General features: G+C 39.3%; 1 protein-coding gene across 1 annotated transcript in view; it reads left to right on the top strand.

Moving 5' to 3' along the window:
* The window catches only part of LOC126293176 (probable cytochrome P450 304a1), a 97,554-nt gene extending 77,109 nt beyond the window's left edge, over positions 1-20,445 (top strand). The window contains exons 7-10 of the mRNA XM_049986274.1: positions 3,214-3,331; positions 9,211-9,352; positions 16,174-16,367; positions 18,443-20,445. Of these exons, the coding sequence (XP_049842231.1) occupies positions 3,214-3,331; positions 9,211-9,352; positions 16,174-16,346 (433 nt within the window). The 3' untranslated portion in view covers positions 16,347-16,367; positions 18,443-20,445. The remainder of the gene's footprint in view (positions 1-3,213; positions 3,332-9,210; positions 9,353-16,173; positions 16,368-18,442) is intronic.
* The last annotated feature ends 2,926 nt before the right edge of the window (positions 20,446-23,371 follow it).

The following is a 23,371-nucleotide window of genomic DNA, read 5'->3' as shown; positions in this document are numbered from 1 at the left end:
CACACTATGGCCTGCAGTGCCTCATGACCATATCAGTTGGACCCTATATGATTGGAAAACCATGGCCTCGTTAGGTGAGCCCCAATTTCAATCAGTAAGAGCTGATAGTAGGGTTTGAGTGTGGCCCTGACAGCATAGTGGCATGGATCCAAGTTGCCAACAAGGCACTGTGCATGCTGGTTGTGCCCCGTAATGGTGTGGGCTCTATTTATTTGGAATGGACTGGGTCCTCCGATCCAGATAAACTGATCATTGACTGGAAATATTTATGTTTGGCTACCTGGAGACCCTTTGCAGCCCTTCATGGTTATCATGTTCCAAAACAACAATGGTATTTTTATGGATGACAGTGCGCCATGTCTCTGATTTGAAAACATCCTGGACATTGAATGAATAATTTAGCAACACAGATCACCCGAAAAAAATCCCATCAAACATTTATGCGACATAATTGAGAGGCCAGTTCATGCACAAAAGCCTACACTGGCAAAGAAGGGACACCAAGTATACCTTTGACAAATGGCGGACTGTTATGACCTGGCATCTGGGACTGAGCATCTCAGAAATGGTTAGAGTATCTATGGAAAGTGGTTGAAGGATAGTGTAACCACAAGTTGGTGCAAGGTCTTGAACATCCATGCCTCATCTCCGGCTGGTGTGGCCGAGCAGTTCTAGGCGCTTCAGGCTGGAACCGCGTGACCGCTACGGTCGCAGGTTTGAATCCTGCCTTGGGCATGGATGTGTGTGATATCCTTAGGTTAGTTAGGTTTAACTAGTTCAAGTTCTAATCTGATGACCTGAGATGTTAATTCCCATAGTGCTCAGACCCATTTTAACCATGCCTTGTCACAGAACTTGTATTGTATAGTGGGTTAGGTGGCAGATATGACAGTATGTATTGCTGGTGTATGCAAAATCTTTGCAGAGATCACCTTTCAGCACACATTGTTGAACATGAAGCTCAACAGCAGACTACATCTGTGTGTTCCCTTGTTGACCCAAGACAACATCAAGTTTGAAATTGTACTGTGGATTGATGGAAAAGTGGTGATAAGTCCTTGTACGAGTGGTTTGTGGGTGAATATGTGGCATCCCAGATGTGTCCCATTGTGCCCAGATTGGAAGAAATGGATGGCCAGGACATCAGCTGAAGATAACCATGGTGCTCCTCAGATGTCTGTAGCATGATTCTGATCTTGTGACGTGGCCAGTTATCACACTGGATGATGCTATCGCCATTGGGGAAACCACCAAAGGAGAATGGATATAAGTAGTCAACAGTAAATGTTCACATAGCCCACAGCTTTCATGATGGCTTAGATTACTGCCACAGATACAATGGGAGTTGGGTGAATGTCAACCATAGTATAACACTGCCCCACCTAGCCTGCATTCATGATGCTGTGCATGTTTCAAGCAGTCATTCAACTCAGTAATAGTCATCCCATCTAGGGGCAGACAGGTCCTCAGGAAACTTCAAGCCACTTAAAGAGGAGTGCAGTTGGAACACAGTTTCCAGCCCAAATATCATGGGAGGCGCTTTTGGCTGTGCATTGAATTTCAAGGAGCAAAATTATGGGTACATCCTGGGTTGCTCCAGCAAAACAAAGTAAAAGTGCAACTTTAGTTTTGGGTTACACATCAGGTAAATATACTACCCCTGTTTGGCACAATTATGCCCTTACTAAACACATGTTTATTGATTTTAATGACTCATATAGACTCATTATTGGATTTATGAAACCTAAACCATGGTGTAAACTGCACTATTTATTTGAAATTTCCACTCTTGACATCGTGTATGGAGTAGTTACATGCAGAGAAAGATATCTGCCTCCAATGAACACTCATTATAAGATCGCTGTCCTGCTCCTCCAAGACTGACATCCAGGAAAAGTTTCATGAGGGCAACAGATAACGCTATCCAGTAGACATGTTCAGATTATCTGTATGGGAAGGCGAGGTATGAACACTATTGGATGACACCATCAAACAATCGCTGCATGGATTGTAAAGCGACAAGACAGTTTGCAGAAATAGGGATATTTCTCATAATCAACCCTTTGTGATTGTAGAGTTCAATGAACTACAGAGAACTTATACCAGTGTAGACTATATCATGATTGCTAGATAACCTGATGTCTTAAAGCTCTGAAATTGTAGTGATTCAGTCTAAAGTCAGGCTGTTGACTTTGTCTTTATTTCTTTTGTTTCAGCATTCTTTGTGTACTCTTCATATTCCAAATTAGCATTAGTTTATGAGAGTGATTGTCATTCTGAAGTTCAGAATATTATACCAGGGTAGCCATTATCCTGTGAGATGTGCCATTGTCTTCAAATTTTAAATCAGCAGTTAGTTTGTATGTGCTATATTGTATGTATATGTGTGTGTTTTGTATGCTGAAGTTGGATGTTTTTGATGTAAATAAACAAGAAAATTAAGCTTTTGTGCTTCTGTGGCAATACACATTTTCAGTTATACAAATTATTCTAATATGTGCAATTGCTGAAATGCATTTAATCCTTTGGCAGAACCAATTAAATTTTTTGCCATGAAACACAGCAGCATCCCAGGCCAGGGATTTTAGACCTCTCATAGTAAACTGTTCCACTCCCCTTCCCCTTTCTTTCTCAAAGGAAATCAGTTCACAGGCTTGTTTATATATTTATTTGACATCAAATGTAAGGATTGCCATCTACTGGCTGTGCCGAACTGTGCCAACTGCTGCACAAGAAAGAAAGTAAACTGTAATTCCATAATATGGTCTTTGTTGTTACATAAACTGCCCCAAACTTGTTGCAGTGTAGCACATTTATTTTGTGGTAATGGTCTAACGTTTGGCTAATCCTCAATTTCTTTACATTCAACTTATTTTTAATACCATATTATGTAATGAAACTTGCAACAACCCTTTGTTTGTTACTTACCTTTTTTTTGTTTTCCATTGAATTCAATTTATGCTCCTTTATTGTAGCAGTGACATTACTGTGTTGCTCAGACTTTCCACGGACAAATCTTCCTAAGCTTTGTTGTACATCCTCCATGTCTAAATCAGATGTAATTGGTAGGGTTCCCATACAGAGCTGCAATACTCCAGTAATTTCAATGAATTTAATATAGTTTTAAAGTCTGCCATCAGCTGCTAAATTTCAAATTCACTTTAAATGGCATCACATGAAAACACTAGTGCTTATGCTTATTTCATCCTGCAGCCTACCCTACACGGAAGCAACACTACGGGAGGCAATGAGGATCCGAACCCTCACTCCTCTCTCCGTCTTCCATAAGGCCATGGAAGACACTACCCTCCAAGGTTACAGTGTGCCCAGAGTGAGTCTTTTTTATGTGTTTGTTTTTTTTACTGAATATGTTGAATAAAAAAATCTACATGTCACCTGAAATTTTACATGAATGCTGAAGTTGGATGTTTTTGATGTGAATAAACAAGAAAATTAAGCTTTCCTGCTTCTGTAGCAATATACATTTTTGAAATTAGAATTATATTAATACTGTCAGCTGCTCACAGGTGTTGATATATAGCAACGGGGACAGGTGAAAATGTGTGCCCCGACCGGGACTCAAACCTGGGATCTCCTGCTTACATGGCAGACGCTCTATCCATCTGAGCCCCCGAGGGCACAGAGGATAGTGTGACTGCAGGGACTATCTCGCGCATGCCTCCTGCGACACTCACATTCTCACCTTGTTTATCCACACACTACGTCTGTAGTGTCCCACCCCAACACACTCATTACTTGTGGAAGACATTCATTCCATTTTCAAGTGCATATAAGATGTAACAGCTACACAGAGATGAAGAGGCTTGGATAGACTATCATAGTGAGCTGCATCAAACTGGATTGATGACCATAACAACAAAGAAGTAGTACAATCCTAATATAAGAAAGTATAGTTACCTTTTCAAAGATTGCCATGCTGTAATTTAGCCATTCTCATTGTTACAAGTAGTACTGTCCTTTTCAAGGTCCAGGTTATCAGGTCATGTGTACAGGTACTGATAATTAGGATTAAAATGAATTCAGGTATTTTACAATCCATTGATATTTTTGGTTTATTCCATGCCATTTTAACAAAGATAAACTTCACAAATTAAGTGCTGTTGAAAATTGCTCATAATTACTAACTTTACTGACTGACTGCACCGGTAACTACTCATTGCAGGCTAAACTGAGGATGACTTTACAAAATACTTTCAACTGAATGCTAAACAGTTTCTAATTGAGATTGACTTTTTAAAATATTATGATTGACAGCAAAATGAAAACAGACTGTGGCACTGTGCATCATGCCTAGTTAAAAGTTGCTGTAGGAAAGTCTTTACAAAATATAGTATGGTGTACAGAGTTAGTACATATTCAATAACAACATAAAAAATAGGAATTTTAAGTGATTCCTTTACATATTAGATCATGAAGCTATTTCGATTAACAAGTGGCAGTATATTCTTTAAATGACTTTTTTGTGGGCTCTATTTTTATATGCAAATATTGGGGGTGCAAACATTCCTCACTGTTTGTTATTATTTGTCCATTAAGAAATTGCCATAAACACAAATTCTGAATTTGAAATATGACTAACAAAAATATTTTGCTGGAAAGTGATGCATTTGTGCACATGTAAAAGATAGTGTAACAGGACAATAAAACTGAATCTTTTAAAAATTTACATTTTAAAATTAAAAAATTTGGATTCTTACCACACAAATAACTTTAAATAAAGACATAATTTCTTGAATTATACAAGGTTGAAGTAAGATAAGATCTGCTGCTTTATGAAGAAGAAAATGAGGATGTAAGTCCTAAAACAAAAAATTATTTGTGGTGTCTGATTTTTGAGTACACAAGTTTTCTTATGGAATAATTTTCTGGAGTAACTCATCACTTAGAAAGGAAGTATTGATTGCACAAAAGTGTGCAGTAAGAGTAATATCTGGTCTTGAAATCTTCAAGCAGCTAGGCATTTTAACTGCACCATCACAGAACATATATGCACCAATGAAATTCATCATAAGTAATCTATCACAATTTGAAAATCACAGTCCATATCTTCAACACTAGAGGGAAAAATGACCTTCATTACCCATTATTAAATCGGTCAGTGGCTCAAAAAGGAGTTCAATACTCAGGAAGAAAAATCTTGGATTGTTTGCCCCAAAACATAAAATGTCAGACAGGTAGTAAAGGAAAATTTTAATCTAACCTAAAATAATATCTGCTGGACAATTTTTATTTAAAAACTGACAAACTGTAAAAAAATTTTTTTTAAAATAAAATAAAAAGAACTTATTTTAAGTTTACGCACTAACCATGTCATACATACTGTGGTGTCACCGCCAGACACCACACTTGCTAGGTGGTAGCCTTTAAATCGGCCACGGTCCGGTAGTATACGTCGGACCCGCGTGTTGCCACTATCAGTGATTGCAGACCGAGCGCAGCCACACGGCAGGTCTAGAAAGACTTCCTAGCACTCGCCCCAGTTGTACAACCAACTTTGCTAGCGATGGTTCACTGCCAACCACAACATATACATCTCCTGCAAACTGACTCATTTCACATTATTTCGATAAAAGAATCATTCAAATGATCTGTGGAATATATAACTAACTAATACTTATAAAAATGCACACACATTCATATGTGCATAATGCACACGCAGATGGCAGCTGTCACCTCAGGGTCCCACCCCACACCACTTCTGTAACGCTATTATCCTTCCCATCTGAGATCGCTACTCACTGCAGTTGTGACTCAATGTCCAGAGGTTACAGTTGCCATGTGTGTGTGGCTTGTGCGTGCATGACTGTCCTTTAACTTAGACTGTTTTTAAAAGTGTCTGTCTGCTGCCCAACCACTACACTGTGTAGTAAACATCAGTCTGTCATAATTCATATTGTCATACCATCCCAGATCTTCCACTATTTCCAAACAAACTACTTCTAACACAGTCAGTATTGTAGTATTAGTTATGTCATGGACAATAAACAGTAAGAATTGCAGATTTTTGTTGGCCTCACATACCTGTATGTTCATATTTCAGATAAGAAACATTCATTTATATAAATATTAGTATAAAGTGGTTTTGATTAACAAGTATTAGTTTAGATTGTGCATCCTGTTTCATGTTTACAGGATAGTACACTGGTGTGCAAAAGTTAAGGACAAAAGTAACTTTCACATAATTTGTCACTGCCAAGTAACACAGCTCAGTGAAAGTTGAACCATACGTAGAAAGAACGTGCTACATTATAGTAGAGAAGATAGCTAACTAAAGGAAAAGAAATAGAAGTTTATTCTCTCGTAACATATAATTTCAAGCCATTGACTTAAAGTATAGGAGACTCGTCAAAACACAAAAAATGGTTTACAGTTTTCCTTATAATACAGTAATATAATATACAGTACTGAATAATTACTTAATTAAGCAGTTAATAATTTTTCTTCAAAAGTAACAAACTTTTAAGATTAACAGTCCTAAGTATTTGCTCTCTCCTGCTCAAATTTTCAGGTTGTCATGTATGAATTCTTCTACTGAATAGTAACATTTCTGCACTAGTGAAATGAGTACAAATGACACTTCTATTCAAAGAGAATAATTAAACTGTAGTCACATTTATTACAGATTACAAAATGCAGGACATGGTACTTTGTAGGGTGTGTGATCACCACAGACAGCAATGGATTCTTTGCAACCTGTGCCCAAACTGGTGACAAAGCTGGTAAGGAGTTCTTATGGTGGGGACTTCCATTCCTCCACCATTGCAGATGGCAGCTGCTGGATGGTTGTTGATGCATGTGAACATGCTGCTATACATCTTCCCAGTGCATTACACATGAGCTCAATGGGATTGAAGTTGGAGGAATGGCCATGATCTTCTCATTTCAAGAGCTCCTCAACCTGCACTCTTTGTTGCGGTTGCACATTGTCATACATAAAAATGAAGTCAGGGCAGAACACACCCCTGAAAATACGTGCATGGGGAAAGTGTACTGTATCACAATAACACTGACTGGTGTCTATACTGTGTTCAAATATTAGAAGACCAGCACATAATAAATCTGCTGCCATCTGAGAAGAGCAAGGGCCCTATCTCACACTGGCCCAATCCTTTGCTCTTGGCACCATTGCAGATCTTTGATCAGGGTACAGATACCAGTCAGTGTTAGTGATATAGTACTCCTTCCCTTTTCAGGGCTGTGTTCTGCCCTGACTTCATTTGTATGGATAACAATGTGTGACTGCATCAGAGAGTACAGGCAAAGGAGCTCTTGTAATGAGAAGATATTCAGGGAGTGGATTGGTCTGGCCATTCTCCCAACTGAAATCTCATTGAGCACATGTGGAATGTGTTAAAATGATGTAGGATATCCACATGCAACAAGAGCCATCCAGCAGTTGTCAGCTGTGCTGGTGAATAAATGGAACGCCTTACCACGAGAACTCCTTACCAGCCATGCAGTCAGCATGGGAGCATGTTGCAGAGAATGTGTTCCTGTCCGTGGTGATCACACACGCCATTAAGAACCCTGTCCTAACTTTTGTAATGCCAAGAGGACCATCATAAATGGCAGTGATACCAGTGTCATTATTGTCTTTGAATAAAAGTGTCATTTCTTCTGTCTCATTGTGTATTTCTTTCAGTTACTTTGTGTGCTATGCTGTAGCAGTTCTTTTTATGAGGTGTGTTTTGTAAGCAAGTACTGTTTTGAAATTAAAAAAAGACCAGCTAAGATATCTCAATAATTTTATTTTTACATGAAAGCCTGTATGTTGTTCTACTTTTCTATATAGTTTCTGTCAATATTGAGGCACTTGTCATAATTTTGTACCAGTTTTTGAATACCCTTCTCATAGAAGTCTGCCGCCTGACTTGTTAACCGCTGCTTCACCACTGTTTTGACTTCGTCTACGTCTTGAAGACACTGACCGCCCAGGTGTTTCTTCAAGCGCAGGAACAGATAGTAGTCACTGGGTGCAAGATCGGGGCTATACGGAGGATGATCTAGAGTTTCCCATCAAAAAAATGTGATGAGATCTTTGGTCTGATTTGCCACATGCGGACGGGCATTGTCTTGCAGCAAAATGATGCCCTTGCTCAATTTCCATGGACTGTTGCTTTGATTCTGGTGTGACGTAGGCCACCCATGTTTCATCACCCGTAACAATTTGGCTTAAGAAATCATCACCGTCGTTGTGGTATCGCTCAAGGAAAGTCAATGCACTGTCTAAAAGTTTGGTTTTGTGCACATCGGTCTACATTTTCGGTATCCAACATGTGCACAATTTTCGGTAATTCAAGTGCTCGGACACAATTCCATATATAACACTACAAGAAACATTAGGAAAGTCATCCCGCAAGGAGGAAATCGTAAAGCGTCTTTTTCTCTCAGCTTATTGTCCACTTCCTGCACCAAACTTTCATTAACAACTGAAGGACGCCCACTCTGTTGTTGATCGTGCACATTTGTGCGGCCATCTTTAAATGTTCTCATCCACTTTCTTACCATTCCATCACTCATAATGTTTTCTTTGTAAACTGCACAGATCTCACCATGAATATCGATTGCTTTTAGGTCTTTAGCACTAAGAGTCTTATAACAGCCCATACTTCACAGTCGGCAGGACTTACGATTATCGGAGGCATCTTAAACACTTAGTACACAACGTAAACAAGGAAGAATCATACTGTAATGGCGTCAGTGCGTAGATTAAAGTAGAGGCTTTCATGTAAAAATAAAATTATTGAAATATCTTAGCACGTCTTTTTTTTTTTTTTTTTTTTTTTTTTTTTTTTTTTTTTTTTTTTTTTTTAAGGTATGGTACTTACTTAAAAAACACGCCTTGTACTTTGATCCAAGTATCAATATGTTATTTGGCCGTGGCACATCATGTGAAAGCTACTTTCAATGTTAAGTTCTGCACACCAGTGTGTGTTGTTGTTTTCGTTTTAAGCCTCTTTCTGTCATCTTTGGAACAACATTCTTTTACAATAACTAACACGATTCAAGGAATTACATTACAGGCTTCAGCTTCAGTGAATATCAAAATCCTCATGGCACATGCTAATAAATGGTGCCTCACTTTCATTTGTGAGTGATGTTTGTGTCAAAATAGTAATTTCCCCCTTGTATGCAAGCTATAAGTGAATATACTCTGAAGAAACTGAACATGTGCCTTTTGTGTTGCAGGGCGCCATTGTGATAACGTGCTTATATAGCATGCACATGGATGGAGATCTATGGGGTGACCCAAACATCTTCAGGCCGGAGAGGTTTTTGGACAATGATGGAAAACTCATGAAGAAAGACTTTACTCTGCCATTTGGAGCCGGTATGTGCATCTAAAAAAACAGAGACTACTGCATAATAGGTATAAAATAAAGAACAGGACTAGAGATAGAGAGATGCTGGACTAAATACTGGACAAAATGCATTTGGCTCTCGAGAGGGCCCATGTGTTGCCAAGGCTGTTTTGAGCACGCTGTAGAAGTTTCACTGGGAAACCCTTGCACATCCTCCACACAGTCCTGATCTCTCCCTATGCAGTTTCCATGGTTTTGAAGCTCCAGCATTCGGTATCTCAAAGAGAATGCCCTCCACCATAGATTTCAAAACATAGATTTCAAAACAATGATCATGTGAGACCCAACTCACACTTTTCTCACATGACCTACAGAAAGCCATAGGTCAAGGCAGTCACATTGAGGCAATATTTCTCAATTTCCGAAAAGCATTTGACTCATTGCCACGTCTACACTCATTGTCAAAAGTATTATCATATGAGGTGTCAAGTGAAATTTGTGACTGAACTGAGGAATTTTTGGTAGTGAGGACATAGCAAGTTAACTTGGATGGAGAGTCATCAACAGATGTAGAAATAACTTCGGTTGTACCCCAGGTAAGTGTGTTGGCTCCCTTGCAGTTTGCGTTGTGTATTAATTACTGTCATCTGTGTGTCTTATCATGGAATAATATTATACGAACATGCGCTCAATTGTATACCAGCGAGTCAAGTATAATAAACATACATACATATTGCACTGAGTATGCAGGCTCATTTTGCTGGTATACTGTTGTTATTCTGTTCATGAAATATCGTTCTGTGATATGATGTGATGTAAGATGCATTTCACATCATATCACAGAATGATATTTCATGAACATGATGCATTTCCCCTCCCCCATGAACCATGGACCTTGCCGTTGGTGGGGAGGCTTGCGTGCCTCAATGGTACAGATAGCCATACCGTAGGTGCAACCACAACGGAGGGGTATCTGTTGAGAGGCCAGACAAACGTGTGGTTCCTGAAGAGGGGCAGCAGCCTTTTCAGTAGTTGCAGGGGCAACTGTCTGGATGATTGACTGATCTGGTCTTGTAACGCTAACCAAAATGGCCTTGCTGTTCTGGTACTGTGAACTGCTGAAAGCAAGGGGAAACTACGGCTGTAATTTTTTCCGAGGGCATGCAGCTTTACTATATGATTAAATGATGATGGTGTCCTCTTGGGTAAAATATTGTGGAGGTAAAATAGTCCCCCATTCGGATCTCCGGGTGGGGATTACTCAAGAGGACATCGTTATTAGGAGAAAGTAAGCTGGCGTTTTACGGATTGGAGTGTGGAATGTCAGATCCCTTAATCGGGCAGGTAGGTTAGAAAATTTACAAAGGAAAATGGATAGGTTAAAGTTAGATATTGTGGGAATTAGTGAAGTTCGGTGGCAGGAGGAACAAGACTTTTGGTCAGGTGAATACAGGGTTATAAATACAAAATCAAATGGGGTAATACAGGAGTAGGTTTAATAATGAATAAAAAAATATGGGTACGGGTAAGCTACTAGAAACAACATTATTGTGGCCAAGATAGACACGAAGCCCACGCCTACTACAGTAGTACAAGTTTATATGCCAACTAGCTCTGGAGATGACAAAGAAATTGATGAAATGTATGATGAGATAAAAGAAATTCTTCAGGTAGTGAAGGGAGATGAAAATTTAATATTCATGGGTAACTGGAATTTGAGAGTAGGAAAAGGGAGAGAAGGAAACATAGTAGGTGAATATGGAGTGGGGATAAGAAATGAAAGAGGAAGCCACCTGGTAGAATTTTGCGCAGAACATAACTTAATCATAGCTAACACTTGGTTCAAGAATTTTGTATGACAGGAAAAACTGTGGAGATACTAAAAGGTATCAGATAGATTATATAATGGTAAGACAGAGATTTAGGAACCAGGTTTTAAATTGTAAGACATTTCCAGGGGCAGATGTGGACTCTGACCACAATCTATTGGTTATGACCTGTAGATTAAAACTGAAGAAACTGTAAAAAGGTGGAAATTTAAGGAGATGGGACCTGGATAAACTAAAAGAACCAGAGGTTGTACTGAGTTTCAAGGAGAGCATAAGGGAGCAATTCTCAGGAATGGGGGAAAGAAATACAATAGAAGAAGAATGGGTAGCTTTGAGGGATGAAATAGTGAAGGCAGCAGAGGATCAAATAGGTCAAAAGATGAGGACTAGTAGAAACCCTTGGGTAACAGAAGAAATATTGAATTTAATTGATGAAAGGAGAAAATATAAAAATGCAGTAAATGAAGCAGGCAAAAAGGAATACAAACGTCTCAAGAATGATATCGACAGGAAGTGCAAAATGGCTAGAGGACAAATGTAAGGATGTAAAGGCTTATCTTACTAGGGGTAAGATAGATACTGCCTACAGGAAAATTAAAGAGACTTTTGGAGAATATCAAGAGCGTTGATGGAAACCCAGTTCTAAGCAAAGAAGGGAAAGCAGAAAGGTTGAAGGAGTATATAGAGGGTCTGTACAAGGGCGATGTACTTGAGGACAATATTATGAAAATGGAAGAGGATGTATATGAAGATGAAATGGGAGATATGATACTGCGTGAAGAGTTTGACAGAGCACTGAAAGACCTGTGTCGAAACAAGGCCCCAGGACTAGACAACATCCCATTAGAACTACTGACAGCCTTGGTAGAGCCAGTCCTGACAAAATTCTGCCATCTGGTGAGCAAGATGTATGAGACAAGCGAAATACCCTCAGACTTCAAGAAGAATATAATAATTCCAATCCCAAAGAAAGCAGATGTTGAGAGATGTGAAAATTACTGAACTATCAGTTTAATAAGTTACAGCTCCAAAATACTAATGCGAATTCTTTACAGGCAAATGGAAAAACTTTTAGAAGCTGAGGCAGTTTGGGTTCCTTAGAAATGTTGGAACACGTGAGGCAATACTGACCCTACGACTTATCTTAGAAGAAAGATTAAGGAAAGGTAAACCTGTGTTTCTTGCATTTGTAGACTTATGGAAAGCTTTTGACAATGTTGAATTGAATACTCTCTTTCAAATTCTGAAGGTGGCAGGGGTAAAATATGGGGAGCGAAAGGCTCTTTACAATTTATACAGAAAGCAGATGGCAGTCATACGAGTCAAGGGGTATGAAAGGGAAGCAGTCGTTGGGAGGGGAGTGAGACAGGGTTGTGGCCTATCCCCAATGTTATTCAATCTGTATATTGAGCAAGCAATAAAGGAAATAAAAGAAAAGTTCGGAGTAGGTATTAAAATCCATGGAGAAGAAATAAAAACTTTGAGGTTCATCGATGACATTGTAATTCTGTCAGAGACAGCAAAGGACTTGGAAGAGCAGTTGAATGGAATGGACAGTGTCTTGAAAGGAGAGTATAAGATGAACATCAACAAAAGCAAAACGAGGATAATGGAATGTAGTCGAATTAAGTCGGGTGATGCTGAGGGAATTAGATCAGGAAATGAGACACTTAAAGTAGTAAAGGAGTTTTGCTGTTTGGGGAGCAAAATAACTGATGATGGTCGAAGTAGAGAGGATATAAAATGTAGACTGGCAATGGCAAGGAAAGTCCGCAGCTCATGGTCATGCGGTAGCGTTCTTGCTTCCCGCGTCCAGATTCCCGGGTTCGATTCCCGGCAGGGTCAGGGATTTTCGTTGCCTCGTGATGACTGGGTGTTGTGTGCTGTCCTTAGGATAGTTAGGTTTAAGTAGTTCTAAGTTCTAGGAGACTGATGACCATAGATGTTAAGTCCCATAGTGCTCAGAGCCATTTGAACCATTTGAATGGCAAGGAAAGTGTTTCTGAAGAAGAAAAATTAGTTAACATCGAGTATAGATTTAAATGTCAGGAAGTCGTTTCTGAAAGTATTTGTATGGAGTGTAGCCATGTATGGAAGTGAAATGTGGACGATAAATAGTTTATACAAGAAGAGAATAGAAGCTTTCGAAATGTGGTGCTACAGAAGAATGCTGAAGATTAGATTGGTAGATCGAATAACTAATGAGGAGGTATTGAATAGAATTGGGGAGAAGAGGAGCTTGTGGCACAACTTGACTAGAAGAAGGGATCGGTTGGCAGGACATGTTCCGAGACATCGAGGGATCACCAATTTCGTATTGGAGGGCAGTGTGGAGGGTAAAAATCGTAGAGGGTGACCGAGAGATGAATACAATAAGCAGATTCAGAAGGATGTAGGCTGCCGTAGGTACTGGGAGACGAAGAAGCTTGCACAGGGTAGAGTAGCCTGGGGAGCTGCATCAAACCAGTCTCAGGCCTGAAGACCACAACAACAAGATGCATTTGGTCAAGATTCATTGTAATGTACTGCAGAAGATCTGATGATGGCAATGTAGTTTGCTGACGCCAGCCATCACAATCAATAATAGCAATATTGGCTGTCTGAAGTTGTACTTCTGTTCCTGCGTTGAAGATTGTGTGGACAATATTAATATTAGCCTCAGACTCCCTGCAGATGGTGCAGTTATTAGTAATGAAGTTCAGTCTGAAAGAGGGTGTACAAATCTTCATTCACAACTTGATAGGATTTCAAAGTGATGCAAAGATTGGCAACATGCTTTAAAGGCTCAGAAGTTTAAAACTGTGCACTCCACAAAATCAAAAATCACAGTATCGTATAACTACAGCATAAACTAGTCACAGTTAGAATTGGTCAAAAACATAGCATCCCATCACTACAGCATCAGTGAGTTATAGTTGGAATTGGTCAATTCATACAGATACCTGTATGTAACACTTTGTAGGGATATGAAATGGATTGATGACTTTGGCTCAGTTGTGGTTAAGTCAGGTAGCAGATGTCAGTTTATTGGTGAATATTGGGGCAATGCATTTAGCCTACAAAATAGATTGCTTACAGATCACTTGTGTTACACATCCTAGAATATTACTTAAGTGCATGGGATACATACCAAATATGACTAATAGCAGATATTGAGGGTGTGCACTGAGGTGACAATGTGGGATGCACACTGAAAATATTTGTCAGGACAGATTGGCAAAATTTGCCATTAATGGCCTGTGGCAGCAGACAACCAATGCTAGTGCCTTTGCTAATAGCGTGATATTGCCTACAGCACCTCTCCTGTGTTCATGACCATGTCAACTGGACCCTAGATGATTGGAAAACTGTGGTCTGGTCCCAAGAGTCATGATTTCAGCCGGTAAGAACTGATGGTAAGTTTTGAGTGTGGTGCAGACTGCATGAAGCCATGGACCAAGTTGTTAACAAGGCACTGTGCAAGCTAGTGATGGCTCCATAATGGTGTGGGCTGTGTTTGCATGGAGTGCATTTGGCCCTCTGATCCAGCTGAACAGGGTGGTGCAGACCACACCAAGTCATGGACTGAAATTGTCAACAAGGCACTGTGCAAGCCAGTGGTGGTTTCATAATGGTGTGGGCGATGTTTGCATGGAATGGATTTGGTCCTCTGATGCAACTGAACCAATCATTGGCTGAAAATGGTTATGTTTGAATACTTGAAGACCATTTGCAGCCATTCAAGGACTTCACGTTCCCAAACAATGTAGTTTTTATGGATAACATGATTGTTCATGACTGGTTTGATGAACCTTCTGGACAATTTGAGCAAATGATTTGGCCACTCAGATCACCCAGCATGAAACCCATCAAACATTTATGGAAAATAATCGAGAGGTCAATTTTTGTACAAAATCCTGCACTGGCATTAATATCACAATTATCATTTGAGCAAGGGGTAACTAAGTGTTAGATTTTATTGCAGGTATGTATTGTCTTATTATTATTATTATGTTGTCTGTTAACATCAGCTGTTCTTTTTTATGGTGAAATCTTACCAAAATTTAATGTCTCTCCTGCACCTGAATCAAATGATTTAGATTACGTAGCACAGAGGCATTTAAACAATCATTTTTCCCATGCTCCATATGCAAAAGGAGAGGAAAAAAGTCCCTAATAACTGGTACTATGGAATGTGCGTTCTGCCATGCATTTCATGGTGGTTTTGCAGAGGATATATGTAGATGTGGCTGCGGCTTCTTTAGTGTGCTTATAAGTGCAAACATTAATACAAGTTTGTTCATACTTCAAAATTCAATAAGAAATTTATTGTATTTTTGAACTCTCAGGTGTGTGTGTGTGTGTGTGTGTGTGTGTGTGTGTGTGTGTGTGTGTCCTTGTGCCCCCTCCCATTGTATATTGTAAGCGAAATAAAACATTGTCAACAGTCCATAAGTCTAAAACATTGGATCCACATTCTTCATGCTATTCGTTACATTCAGGATTGTAATGGGCTGTATGAAGAATTAAAGATATTTAAGGTGTTAATAAACATCTTAATGAAGACAAAAACACACAGCACCAGCTGCTCAAGTCCCAGGGTAGCCACAAGTTCAGTTAAGATTTTACAGAGAAGAGAGCAGATGCTTTCTGTGCACAAATCCAGAATATGGCAATTCTGTGAATGCAAACAATGTACAGACAAAAATATCATGTCTGAGGCTGGTGGGATTGTGATTGACCTAAATAATAAATGATAACAATGGAAGTTAATGTAACATATTTATGTTGATTATGATATTTGCAAGTATATGCATCACTCACTTTGTAAAATAGATGCAAGATAAAAGTATAAATTCACTTCTTACTCAGTTGAATTTGAGTTTACTTGTACTTCAAGTTCATGCCTGAACAATATGTTGTATTGACCCCCCCCCCCCAATTTTTGGTCTGTATCTTGCTGCAAAACATTAAGACTTTCTTTCTAGCCATTTGCACATAATGGAAGAAGAGTATGCACACCTGCTCCCCTGGATTTGCAGGTAAGCGTCTGTGTGCTGGAGAGACTTTTTCGAGGCAGAACCTGTTCCTCACATTCTCAACACTTCTGCAGAACTTTTCAATCAAGTCAGATGGAGTGCCTCCAGCAGACAGCAGCGTTCCTGGTGTCATCGAGACAGCTCCTACATTCTGGGCACAGTTTGTGCCTCGCTAACAAGATGTGTCGCTTTCTCAGGTAAATATCCACTGTTGTGTGTGCAGAGAAGGTAGGATAATTTAAGGCATTATGAAAATACAGCCATAAGGAAATATATGCACTTAATGATTATTAAATTAGGCACAAGAGAGATGGCAAAAATCACTAATACATTTCAATATGATTGGAAAGTTCTGACAGAATGTATATAGTTTAGGGGTAAAGGAAACAGTAGAGACATTTATGACAGTGTGATTTTGGAATGTGTAATAGCGAGTTGAAATTTTCACCAAATTTTTTAGTTACATCTGGAGGTGGGTCAAGCAGGCAATAAAAGGATCCAATACTCACTGTACGTCCACCATTGATGGTAGGTCTTGCCCAAAGGATGTCATATGCTGCTTCAGTTTTTATCTCCTAGTCCAAGACTGTACTGTAATGAATACACCACCTCTGTTTCCCATTACTCTACTCTTTCAATTTTCACTTGAATTTCACTCAAAAATCTCACTGATATCAGTTTTAGGTTTTAATCAACCTCCTGTACTTGGTATTATGTGAGCTCGACAGCTTTTTAAGAGCACTTGAAACCCAGGCACTTTGCTGCAATTTTTTTGGCAGTTAATCACTAAGATTTTAATACTCTCACCTGGCGGGGCATTTCTATGGATCTTACTCTAGTATTTGGGGGTCTCTAACAGCTGTTGTTATTTGGACTGGATGGAGAGTCTCGTGATTAAAAAGTCAGTTATGTGCATCTGATATTCAGTCACTTACCTGAGTAGTAGCCTCTGATGTGTAGTGTACACTTGACCATTTAAGGGGACCCTACAATTCTCAACATTATGGTACAAGTCTAGGAAGTTACACTCTAACTTTTTACAGAATATTCACTCTCTGTTTTAAGCTTCCACTCGTCTCACCACCAGGGCACCATTAAATGGTGTGGGGACAATGCTGCAGTTCGTTTAATTGAAATCCCATAAGAAAGACTGATATTTTCATGTCTGCAAGTCACTGGAATGATCTGAGTGTTCTCAGAGTTCTGACTTGGGCCACTATCCATATCTGTTTGCACCCTATTCGCTCTCAAGTTACATATAAGAAATTAAATTGCCAGAGTCTTTTATCAAGACTTGTAGATCTTTTAGATTATTAGGATCTCTTTTTGCTCATGTCCACTTGTTTAATTTTTGAAGTACGGAATCTTCATGATCAGAAAGCCTGTTGGGCAAATTTTGTAAACTGAGTACTGATGTAGGGATAGGATTAATAAATACTGCGTCAACTGAAGTGTTACTCTTGTATGTAGCTTGACCATGTTTGTCAAACATAATGTACTAGTAGTCAAGTTAGCCTATTAAGTCACCAAATAATATAATTTTTTCACTTTTGGTAATCTAGAGGATCATAATTTGCTCCAGTTTATCCTGATACACCATTTGGTACTCATAGATGTGGTTCATGGTTAGTTTTTATTGCCTAATCAAAACAAGAGAATTCTCAAAGTGTTTCCCCACTGTAAGGCAATCCCATTTTTTCCCACAGAGAACTAGGTACCAGTCCTAAGTAATATCATAGACGCACTAACTCTTTTGAAAGTTCTAAAGTAGTTGGAGCCAGTATTATAGTTTTTAATATGAGTTACTGTAAGGTTGCTCAGCTTTAAGCCAGAGTTTTGAAAAGCATATTACATCACATCATAGATTGGACCATAAACGCTACATATTTTGTCTCCACTCTTCTTTCCAGAGAAATATATATAAAAAACAGGATTAAGGCTATGAAACTGTAGCTTCAAGTGATTATAAGCCTGACATTTGCATAGAGCTCAGAAGGATGCTACAGTGTTAGTTGTATGATGAGAATGATTTTGAGTAACATATCGGTAGAATATTTTGAAAAATAGGCAAAACACCTAGAGGAAGACATCATGATGTTCAGCTGTAGCAAATCCTCTCTCTCTCTCTCTCTCTCTCTCTCTCTCTCTCTCTCTCTCTCTCTGTGTGTGTGTGTGTGTGTGTGTGTGTGTGTGTGTGTGTGTGTGTGTGTTTTTTGTTATTGTCTATATTGTTTTCTACAAACCATAACAAAATTAAATTTTGTTTTCTCAGGTGACTACTATGGTTCCCAAGGAGATACTCAGGATTCTGCAGGATCTACCAATGCAGCAGAATACACGCATGTCATTGCTTTCTTTATGTACTGGATACAGACACTTAGATGACCATGTGTGTAGGTGTTGAACACAATACTGTTGCCGAGGACAAAGTTACTGCAAAATTAATACAAAATTGTGCCAGTAATTTCTTGAACACTGCCAGGTCAACAGTTTTATGGATTTGTTTAGTGTTATTAGTGAATAAAACTATTTTGACAGGACAAACTGCGCAAACCAGCATGTAACAGTTTTCATCAAAAGACCAAAACTCTCAAATTGGTGAAGAACTATCTTATATGTGTTTCTAACAGATGGAGACTTCCAGTATTTGTGAATAAAGATTTGAAGCACCTAAGTTTATGTTCAGTGTAATTGGCATTACGTAAGTCATCCACACATCACTGCTGTGAGAGCAGGTGCTTCGCAAAATATTTGCTACTGATTTCCTGATTTTTGTGGATAGTCATTTTTATCTATAATCAATGCACTGAATTCAAAGTGTAACCTTTAGTTTGGAAGTGACAACACATATGGTATTGGTACATAAGTGTTTACAAAAAAATAAAGGTTATATGGGCAGTAAAAAATGTTTTTACATTGCATAGTTCCTTGCTTTTTTAAAAGTGCACTTTACATTTATGGGGCAAAATGTAAAATTTGTGGCAGCTTATGAAGGACGGACATCTGCTCTTGTTTTCTGTTTCTGAGGGATATAAGAAGCTGTCACAACTGTTGTATGCTCTGCCAGCTACGAATCTCTTATGACATTGTCTAGAGATAGCGGTGCCACACCGAAGTCAGCACTACACATTAATACCACAGATGTTAGTGAGGTCTTGCTTCAATTCGCAACGATGAATGGGAGGTGCTCCTGAAGACCATGTCTGTCTCAGTATTGCAGTACCCTCACACGGAGGTCAACATAGAGCCGAGCATGGAAGTGCTCTGCATCAGTTCGTAATCTCATCTGAAGCAGTCAGCATCACCGAGTACGACTAAAGACTTACTCAAGTCCCAGATGAAAATGTACTTTTGTAAATGTTGAACACTGTACTTCAAGAGACCAGTTTGTTAATTATGGCATCAACTGATCCTTTAATAGTCAGTGACAATTGTAAATTATCAAGCACTCCTGTGGCAAAGGATTTTATCTGTTTAACTAGATGCCACTTTGGTGACTTGCATCCCCACTACCCCAGTAATCCTACTGGGGAAAGAGGACCTACAGTTTAATGTGGACCCTTAACCACATGTGGTTCCAGGCAGATCTTCAGATCAATGAGAGATTAACACTAGGTTAAAGGCAGGCTGAAAACAAACAATAATACCAACCAAAATAAAAACTTGTACCAACACATTATGTCATACATATGAAAACATGCACCTGTTCTTCAATTGAAAGACATAATTTTTAATATAAAATTAATTTGCAACACATTTAGTCATTTATAGATGATAGTACAGAAATCTTCATACCTCTGGCTCTCATGGGAAAAAATCCCAAATTTAATTCCACAAAATTTCTGTACCCTGAGACTGGTATATAGGGAAATGCTAGCTGGGAAAATTCTGTGCTACAAATGTGAGTAATATATTGTGAAACAAACTTGAGTGCAAAGCACTTTGAGGCTGCCTTATCAATTAAAATTTAATACTCGAAAAATCCTGTAATTCTTGATACAGGCAGCAAAATTCTCTAACTTGTAACTGAAGTAGCGTGTGTTCATACTCATCAGTGTGTCAGAAAATTACACAGTGGTGGGAAAAGGGAATCAGACATAATAAGCTGCAAATATGAAGTCAGAAAGAGGAGGTTATATGTATAAAACCCTATGTATATTGTGTACAAGCATGAAATTCTCTCTCATAAAGATAATACTTCACAAGTAAAATAAATAAATGCTGTTTTGTCAAAAATAGTAATTGTTCTTAATAAATGGCTTTATTAACAGTGGTTGGTTGTTGCTTTTATTTTCTGTGATTGCCTGTAAAATAACTTGTTTCCAGCACAGTATTTGTGAAACAATGTCAGTAACTTTAAGAACCAGTACTGAAGTTAATTTTTTACTATAGCATTTTTCTTAAGATAGAGCATTGGATTTTACTGTTTAGTATACAGCTATACTACTATATTGAGGCAAGATGTTGCCAAAATCTTGAAAAGTTAGTGACCAATTTACTTCAGATTTTTACATGATACTCTAATAAACATTGAGATGGGCTTATGCTACATATTTGTTTTAAACAATTTACAGATTTTCTGTTAAAACTGACTGTGAGGAAGAACATGCTGTGGTGTGCTCTACTGTAGAAATGTAAGGTGGTATTTTCTTTCTTGCAGTTGATTTTAAGTACAATAGCTGGGGATTTAAACCATTAGACAAAATGTATTCTCCTTATTTATATGTAATTTTAAATAAGAATAGTACACACACCAACGTGCTGTTTTGTTTTCTTCCTTGCATTGGGTTTTAACATAAATTAGGAAAGTTGCATTTATGGTGCATTGGCCTAAAATTAGTTTAGAATCCCTGCTAGCAGGCATTCTCATGGAAACAGAAGATACGGCACAGGTAGCATGGTGAAACGGTGCAGAAACCTCCCACGGAAGGTGAATGTGACATGAGAGCAGGCTTACTGATAGAAGTTTTTGCCAGCAGATGGCAGAAAGTGGGGTGGGCAGGGCTTATGCTGCGTTGAGCCACTGCAGACCTCATCTTGCACTTCACGTCGACTGTTGTTGCTGAGTGTTCAGCCACCTGCATTAACAGTGTGCCAAGTTTACCATGTGCTCTTCTCTGTGTGGTTTTAGACTTTCTGCTGATTGACCAGCATGGTGAGCTTTTGTTTCCTCTCATTGGGTTGTCTTCCCTGAGTATTATTGAGCCACTGCCAGCCTCTGATGCACCTGCACCTACTGCATAGTCACACCTGTGCAAATACACACATCAAAAAAAGTTTTGCATCACCCTGGTTATCAGACCTCCTGAAGACAGACCTTGACTGTGGATATTATACCACAAACACAGTACCCTTGACTGTACAGAGATGTCACTAAACCCACCCTAAGATGTAAACAACCATGCATGAGCAGCGCCTTTACATAGAGGGGCTCATACAGCCAATCAGTTCCAGTCATTCTACCAGGAAGGAGATACACGGCTCGTGTAGTCTGTAGTTCAACCATGCCTAGATAGTCAATACTGTTGTTAGATCATGCCCGCAATGTTACTTTGTACCAGGAAGAGCTCTCAACAAGGGAAGTGTCCAGGCATCTCGGAGTGAACCAAAGTGATGTTCAGACATGGAGGAGATACAGAGACACAGGAACTGTCAATGACAAGCCTCACTCAGGCCACTTAAGGGCTGCTCCTGCAGTGGATGATCGCAACCTACAAATTATGGCTCGGAGGAACCCTGTCGGCAAAGCCACCATGTTGAATAATGCTTTTCACACAGCCACAGGACGTTGTGTTATGACTCAAACTCTGCGCAATAGGCTGCATGATGCACAAGATTTCACTCCCGACGTCCATGGTTAGGTCCATCTTTGCAACCAATAAACCATGCAGTACAGTACAGATGGGCTCAACATCATGCCAAATGGACTGCTGGGGATTGGCATCACGTTCTCTTTACTGATGAGTGTCACATATGCCTTCAACTAGACAATTGTCAGAGACATGTTTGGAGGCAACCTGGTCAGGCTGAGCGCCTTAGACACACTGTCCAGTGAGTGCAGCAAGATGGAGGTTCCCTGCTGTTTTGGGGTGACACTATGTGGGGCTGGAGTACACTGCTGGAGGTTACGGAAGGTGCTGTAATGGCTGTGCAGGTGAATGCCATCCTCCAACTGATAGTGCAACCATATCGGTAGCATAATGGTGAGGCATTAGTCTTCATGGATGACGATTCGCACCTCCATTGTGCACATCTTGTGAATGACTTCCTTCAGGATAATAACATTGTTCGACTAGAATGGCCATCACGTTCTCCAGACATGAAACCTATCGGACATGCCTGGGATAGATTGAAAAGGACTGTTTATGGATGATGTGACCCACCAACCACTCTGAGGGATCTGCACCGAATTGCCATTGAGGAGTGGGACAATCTGGACCAACAGTGCCTTGATGAACTTCTGGATAGTATGCCACAACAGACACAGGCATGCATTAATGCAAGAGGATGTGCTGCTGGTTATTAGAGGTATCTGTGTGTACAGCAATCTGGACCATGCAAGATCCCCTCGCTTCTAAACTCATACTGTTATTACTTAGCTTAGCCGCGAGTCCATAGAGGTTGGGAAATGTGACGTACAGTATAACTGGTCAGCATTTCCATCTGGAATTTGCTAGTGGAAGTCGGACCTTCCTTGACCCGCCTTGGTGGGTCATGTCATCAGATTTCCTCCTACCTGTGTGCTGTGCAGCTCTCGTAAATGTCGTCCCGTGCAGATTCTTCATTGGATGTCTCTGTCGGTGGAAGCTAATTATCTGAAATTGCTGTCGATCAACTTTGGGGTATCTATTTACTAGAAATTAGCATTCAGAATGCCGTAATATCACTTTTATTCCCATTAGATCAATAATGAAACACTCAGGTCACCAACTACTTGTAACAGAGAGCAGGGCTACCATCGAACAAGACAGGAAGAGCTCTTAACGCCGACTGCCGACTTTGGCACGCAGTCCGTATCTCTTACTAGTTTCATCACAATCAAGTTCATACTTATTAAGATATGAATTTGTTAATGAATGGGTGTGAATTTTAATGAGGCAAAATTATAATAAATAGTTTTAAACATCCAGAGGCTCCTCCTAGTATTCATGTTGTCATAAATGACTTTAAATATTAAATATAAATAAACAAAATCGGTGAC

Source organism: Schistocerca gregaria, chromosome 10 (genome assembly GCF_023897955.1).
Source record: "Schistocerca gregaria isolate iqSchGreg1 chromosome 10, iqSchGreg1.2, whole genome shotgun sequence".
In the NCBI taxonomy this organism is placed as follows: Eukaryota; Metazoa; Arthropoda; class Insecta; order Orthoptera; family Acrididae; genus Schistocerca; species Schistocerca gregaria.
This window is presented reverse-complemented; position numbering and strand designations above follow the sequence as displayed.